Here is a 7,648-nt window from a genome sequence, read left to right as displayed (position 1 = left end):
CCCTGAGAGGGGGAATTTTTAAGGGATCTGTTTCAACAAGGGTTCTCTCGCTTCCTTGACTTTGGACATGTCCCTCTCCCCACTATTTGGACCACAGAATCCGAAATGCAGAATTTTAGTCTGGGGAGAAATTGCGTCTGCTTTTTTTCTTTTTTTTTTTCATTTAATAATTGAGCCAAATGAGGAACAGAGACAATAAGGCTAAAGTCACCTATACATCTAAAGAGAGTTAAACCTAGGAAACCCAGTTTCCTTACAACAGATTTAGATACTTTCACTATTCTGTAGTGATTAGAAAATTTGTATTAACCTACTGGATTAACTTACTGTATCATTTTGCATATTGTGCCCCTCCCCCACCCTCCTTTAAGATTCAGCAAAATTTTTAATGTGGAACAATAAAAAGTGGTTTCGATCCTCTCTCTTCAGAGTATCAGATTTCTCAAAAAAGCTGACACAGAGCACTTTTGTAACCAAATTTAATGTGAAAGCACTGAGAGTATGCAAATAAGGCACAAAGCCAAACTTTAGAAATGAGCTAAAGACATAAAGAATTAACATGGTGCCATTTTAAGATTTGACTCTAGTCCTGTATTCCTATTCTTTTCTGGTTCAAAAAGCCACATGCAGCCCTAACTCCCAACAGTCTTGCCAGTGTTGTAGAGGGGCACCTGGGCTGGCAACAGACAGAGTGAGCTACTACTAACTCTTGTTTTTTTTTGGCATTGTCTGTTCAGACATGCTCACTGCTCCCCCCATCCTGTTCTGCTTCAGTGTCAGAAGGAAATGAAGCCACAATGAGAACAAAAAGAGCTATCACACCTTTTGTCCCCTGCCTCCTCCTCTTCTCCTCACAGTCCTCCCCACACAGAGTTACTCCACCCTAGTGGGACTCTAGTGCGACATCCTCGCCTGCCCGAAGGAGGAATGATCAGCAGGGACAACAGCTGCAAACAAGTGACACCCAGAAGGCAGGAGCTTCTGTAAGTGCTTGGACTGTGCAAGACCCAAGCCATGGCATTGTCACTGGAAGAGTTCGTTCACTCCCTTGACCTCAGGACGCTTCCTAGGGTCCTAGAAGTCCAGTCAGGCATCTATTTTGAAGGTAAGCACCCTCTTCTCCCTTGGCTGCTAGAAACTGCTAATAAGGTATGCACTTTTGGGAACTGGAAGGGGAAATTTTAATAGACAATATGTGAGTTCTGTTGAAAGAAAGGTAATCACAAAAGAGAGAAAGTAATTAACAGACAGGTGGTTACAATCCCAGAGTGCTAGAGAGAAGAAACTAGATAGGACTCTGGGGTAGGTAAGGGAAAAGGAATTAAGTGAAGCTTTTTGAGCTTTTTTGTAGGCCTCTTAACAGTCCAACATGTCTCTTCTTTGAAATGGGTTATACTCCAGGAGTGAAGAGTTACTATGCATGTTTATATCTCTAGAATATGCAAAATAAAATTTAGTGGTTTTTTTTTTTTTAATAAAACAGCTATTAAAAACACAGTGTTTAGAAAGAAAAACTAACCAAACTCTTAACCTCTTTGCAGTGTTGCTTATGCCAACATTTCTCTCACTTTTTCTGTAGTGGCCTAACTCCTCTAATTCCTTAAATAATGACATTCTGATTTGAAGGCATAGAAATTAATATCTGCTAATCGAAGATGATTTGTAAGAATCTATGTTGAAAAGTTAGAGTTCAGCTAAGATTCTTGAATAATAAGTTAGTGTGTTTTGAGGTGACTTACTGTGTTAATTCAGTAAAAGAATGTTAAATCCTACGGAACATACCCTAGAATCTTTAAGGAGTGAGTTTGAAAACATGTAAGACAAAGAGTTATTTTCTAGGAAGATACATGTTTCTAGTCACAAGAGTGGTAGAATTAGATTCAAAAAAACTACTGGGAGATTAAGTTAAATAACTGTTGGTAGGCAAATCTGTCCTATTCATAGACAAAATCGTGTTTTGGATATTATATTATGAAATAAAGATTGACAAATGTCAGATCTAGCTCATACACACATACACACACTCACCTGCTGTCATCATCAGCTTGACATAGGGTTTTGTTGAATTCATTTGTAAATTATGTGGAATCAGACCATATTATGAAATGTATCTTTGTTCCTAAGCCGACCCCAAATCATTTTTTTTTGTCTCATGGTTTGTGCTTTTGAAGCTTTGCATGAGAAGTTACAAAGATATTTTTCTTTATTATTGTATAGCAACTTTACAGTTTTATATTTCTCATTTAGTTTTTAATCCACTTGGAAGACACTTTGTGATACATTGTAGAGTGATCCAATTTTAGATTTTTCCATATAATAAACCTGATTTCCCAGTACCATTTACTAAGCTAGTCATCTTTCCCAATTGATTTGTGTTGCTACTTTAAATCATATTATGGGCTCACATCTGGATCAGTCTCTCTGAAATATTTCTTCTACTCCACTTGTCTTTTTTTCTGTTGTTCTCAAATCACCCTATGTGTGTAACAATGGTTCCAGGCTAAGCGTGTAATATATTTCATGTATAGACCAGACCCTTGTTTTTACGCCTGTTTGCTAAGTTGACTTAGCTATTCATAGACGTGTAATTGTGTTTTCAAAGAAATTAATTTCGTTACTGAAGAAATGCTACTAGAATTTTAATCAGGTTGTATTGAGTTTATAGATTAACTTGAGAAAATTTGACATTTTTATATTAACTCTTATAAAAGAAGATAGCCTATTTCTCCATGTGTTCTGACTATCATCATTCTTAAATGTTTTACTATTGTATTATACTTCAATTAAGAGAAAAGAATGTACAGGGGCACCTGGGTGGCTCAGTTGGTTAAGCAACTGCCTTCAGCTCAGCTCATGATTCCAGGGTCCTGGGATGAGCCCTCTGTCAGGCTCCTTGCTCAGCAGAGAGCCTGCTTCTCCCTCTCCCCCTGTCTGCTGCTCTGTCTGCTGCTCTGCCTGCTTGTGCTCTCTTCCTCTCTCTCTCTCTCTCTCTCTCTCTCTCTGTCAAATAAATAAATAAATAAATAAGAAAGAGAAAAGAATGTACAGTTTGATGAGTTTTCACAAAGTAAACACATTTATACAGCCAACAGTCAAGTCAAGAAATAGAAAATTGCAAATATTCTAAAAGCCCCAGTTTGTGCCCTTTCTCAATCATTATCTACCATCCTCCCCAAAGGTAACCATTATCCTGACTTTTGTCCATTTATGAACTTTACATAAATGAAAAAATTATAGTATGTGTTCTTCATTGGTTGGCATATATATTCAACATTATCTTTGTAAAATCCGTCCATGATGTTCTATATAACTTACTCATTTCAATGTGTATAATATTCTCTTAGTTAACTATACCACAATTTATATATCCATTCTATTCCTCATGGGCATTTGGATTATTTCCATTTTGGAGCTGTTACCAGTAACGTTGTCATGAACATTCTTGTACAAGTGTGTTCACATGTCTATACATGTGTGTTCACAAGTCTGTGCATTTACTTGGGTATATACATAAGTGGAATTGCCATGTCATATGGTATGTGTATGTTCAGCCTGGATAGATAACGTAAAACAGGTTTTCAAAGTAGTTATACTAATTTGCATTCCCACTAGCAGCGTGTGTTTGGGAGTCCCAAGTGATCTGCGTCTTTGGCAATACACTTGATGTTATCAGTCTTCATGATTGCAGTTATTCTGGTTAGAGTATAACGGTAGCTCATGGTTTGAGTTTGAATCTCCCCAGTGACTAATGAGATTGGTCACATTTTCATATGTTTATTGGCCTTTTGGAAATACTATTTTATTTTATTTTATTTATTTTTTTTTTTTTAGATTTTATTTATTATTTATTTGACAGAGAGATCACAAGCAGGCAGAGAGGCAGGCAGAGAGAGAGGAGGAAGCAGGCTCCCCGCCGAGCAGAGAGCCCGATGCGGGGCTCGATCCCAGGACTCTGAGATCATGACCTGAGCCGAAGGCAGCGGCTTAACCCACTGAGCCACCCAGGCGCCCCAATACTATTTTATTTTTTTAAGGATTTTATTTTTATGTAATCTCCACACCCAACTTGGGGCTCAAACTCACAAATCTGAGATCAAGTGTTGCATGCTTCTCTGACTGAGCCAGGTGCCCCCAGAAATGCTATTTTATGAAAACATTTGTCATGTCTCTTGCTCATCTATTTATTGGATTTTGTAACTTCTTTTTATTGATTATACACACACACTTACATATGTATCTATGTATATATATATAGTGGGTCCTGACCTTTTGTCATCAACTTGTGTTGCAAATAGCCTCTCTTAGTCTATAGATTGACATTTTATTTTTTAAATGGCAGCTTTTGATGAATGTAAGTTTTTAATTTTAGTGTAAGTGTAGTCAGTTAATAATTATTTTCCTTTTTGTGTGTTGTCAAAGAAGATTTTCTTTACTTTAAGCTCATGAAGATGTTCTCTTAGCATCTATCCCATTTGTTTACTCCCTCCTTTAGATCTGCAGTCTACTAGAATTGATATTTTTTGTATATGATTTGAGATTGAGATCACTGTTTATTTTTTTCTTCTATAGAGGCAATTGGTGCAGTGACTTTGATTGAAAAACTGCCTTTTTCCTACTGCCTTACTGTGCTATATTACTCATAAACAGTGTCCATACATGTGTGGGTGGGTCTCTTTCCATAGCTTCTATTCTGTCCCATTTGACTAATTGTTATCCTTACATTAGTTTCACCCTATCTTAATTAATGCACGTTTGGAATAATACATAATTTATATGTATATGATAATATGCTGCAAGGGCTGTGGCTCTCAAATTTGGATGCACATGAAACACCTGGAAATATAAAAAAATAACAATGCTGGATCTCTCCTTAAAGATAAGGATTTAATTATGTAAAAGATACAGTATCACCATCAGGTTTTGGAAAATATCCCTGATGACTATAATATGCAGCCAAATTTGAGAATTATACTATGGAATAAGTTCTTCTAATTTATTATTCTCCTTCAAGTTGGGCAGTTTGAATTTTCGTATACACTTTAGAATTAACTCATCAACTTTCACAAAAGTCTTCTTGGCATTTTGCTTAGCAATGCCTTGCTTTAGAGAGAATTAGCATCATTTTAAATTAAGTCTTCTGACCCATAAACCTGGTATAGCTATCTAGTTATATAGATCTCCTTTCATTTTATAGCTTTTTTTTTGTGGAGTTCTTATACTTCCTTTTATTCTTAATTTGACTTTTTCATTCCATTATAAATAATATATTTTGGAGACTTTCATTTTCTCTTTGTTATGTTTTTTGAATTCTAAAAATAATACCTTTATGTTATTTTGGATTTGTTATATACATATTTATTATTATAAGAATATTGATGGATCTTACTTCTTCCTTCCAATTATTGTATTTTTTTTTCCTTCAGTTATGGAACTGACTAATGCTTCTACTATAATACTGAATAGGAATAATGATAAAAAAATCACAACCACAGAGAGATTTCAGTAATTCATCCTGAAGTATGTTTTAAGTTAAATAAGTTTCCATTTTCTGATAATTTTTTAAATCATGAATATCTGTTTAATTTATCACATATTCTTTCTGTGACTTTTGTGATGATTATATGTTTTTTGTATATATTGATTTTTAAAATGTTGAATAAGCCTTTTCCCTGTGGAATAAAACTAACCTGGTCATATAGCACTAAATTTGGTTTACTAATTTTTTTTCTTTTAGGATTTTTGTATCTCTTTTGGAGAATGAAATTAGCTTATAATTTTTATTTCTTATAGTGTTCTAACCATGTTTTTGTACTGAGTTATGTTGACATTAATAGAATTTCTTGGATGGAGTCTTCTAAAATATGCAAATTTAGTGCTACTTCTCATTTAAATATTTAGCAGACTTCCACATGAAGCCATTCTGACCTGGGATTTCTAATATAGAGATCTTTTAATTATGATTCAGATTTTTAAATAGTAAGGTCTTCCTATGTGCGAGCATAGTTTCTCTCTCATTAAAATAAAAACAAAACCCATCTAGATAAAGTATTAGAGTTCAATAAAATGTCTCCTAGATTAGTTCCTAGAATCCACACATGTAAATATATATATATATATATATATATATTGCTATATTGACTGATAATCATATTTCTTCTGTTTTCTTATGGACTATCACTGATATAGAGGAATCAAGTAAATATCAGTGGTACTGATGAACTCTTATTAATTCTAATAGTTTATCTTTTTTATTGTGTTGGTTTCCCTAAAACCAATAGATACTGATACCAGTAGAAAGTATCAAGAGTTGCATCTCTTTCCTACTGTTTTGCAACCTTTTCTTCCCCTTATCTTTATATTGTAGGCCAGGGCCTCCAATACTATTTAAGCAATAATGGGAATCCTTGTCTAATTCCTATCATAAAGAAAATACATAAAAAATTCTTTATTTAAGTCTAATGTTCTAAGATTGGTATTTAACCTTCACTGAATTAAGGAAGTTTTCATCTATTCCTTGCTTTCTAGGTGTTTTCATAGTAAATAGATACTGAACTCCATGAATATTTTTTCTGCATTGATTAAGATAATAATGTACTTTGGTTTTCTTTAGTCTGTTAATGTACATTACCTTTAAAGAATTTTTGAGTTGAGGGGCACTTGTGTGATTCAGTCAGTTGAGTGTCTGACTCTTGGTTTCCACTCAGGTCATGAGCTCAGGGTTCTGAGATCAAGCCCTGAATGGCTCTGTGCTCAGTAAGGAGTCTGCTGGAAGAGTCTCTCTCTTTCTGCCCCCACTCCTACTTGCATGCCTACTCACATGCACATGCTCTCTCTCTCTCTCAAAAAAAAAAAAAAAAAAAAAATCTGGGGTGCCTGGATGGCTCAGTGAATTAAGCTTCTGCCTTTTGCTCAGGTCATGATTTCAGGGTCCTAGGATTGAGTCCTCCATCAGGCTCCCAGCTCATCGGGGAGCCTGCTTCTTCCTCCCCTCTGTCTGCTGCTCTGCCTGCTTATGCACAGGCTCTCTCTCTCTCTCTGTCAAATAAATAAATATAACCTAAAAAATAAATAAAATAATTTTTTTTAAGAATTTTTAGGATGGCTTAGTTGATTAAGCATCTTCCTTCATCTCAAGTCATGATCCCAGGGTCCTGGGATGGAGTCCTGCATGGGGCTCCCTGCTCAGCGGAGAGCCTGCTTCTCCTTCTGCCCCTCCCCCACTCATGCTCGCTCTCTCTCTCTCTCTCTCTCTCACACACACACACACAAATAAATGAATAAAATCTTTAAAAAAAAGAATTTTCAAGTTGAAGATCCTTTCATATTAAATATACATTTTCAAAATACAATTGTAGAATTTATATTTAAGATTTTTACATTTAATCACATTTGAAATGAGCCAATAAATTCATCTGTTTTCAATTCAAGGCAACACTAACTTCCTAAAATTAGCTATAGAGATTTTTGTTGTTTTCTATTTTCTTGGTAATTAAAAAAAAACTTTGGAATTTTCCCTTAAAATTTGGTAGAAATCTCCTATAAGAACTATTGACCGACCATAGAATTTTTGGAGGAAGATCAGAATTTGGTTTTGTTAATATGCCCTCTTCTTTTGCTTTTTTCATTGATTTTTCTGACTTGATTTTCA

The 7,648-nt window shown here is 35.0% G+C and overlaps 1 protein-coding gene across 2 annotated transcripts in view; it reads left to right on the top strand.

Annotated features, from left to right (window-relative positions):
* Window positions 1-880: 880 nt before the first annotated feature.
* Window positions 881-7,648, top strand: part of THEMIS (thymocyte selection associated) — a 189,043-nt gene continuing 182,275 nt past the window's right edge. For both annotated transcript variants that reach the window (XM_047735038.1, XM_047735039.1), the window contains exon 1: window positions 881-1,105. In XM_047735038.1, coding sequence (XP_047590994.1) covers window positions 1,015-1,105 — 91 coding nt within the window. In that variant the 5' untranslated portion in view covers window positions 881-1,014. The remainder of the gene's footprint in view (window positions 1,106-7,648) is intronic.

This window comes from Lutra lutra, chromosome 6, assembly GCF_902655055.1.
Source record: "Lutra lutra chromosome 6, mLutLut1.2, whole genome shotgun sequence".
Lineage (NCBI taxonomy): Eukaryota > Metazoa > Chordata > Mammalia > Carnivora > Mustelidae > Lutra > Lutra lutra.
The sequence above is the reverse complement of the archived record's forward strand: the minus strand, read 5'-3'. Positions and strand labels throughout refer to the sequence as shown.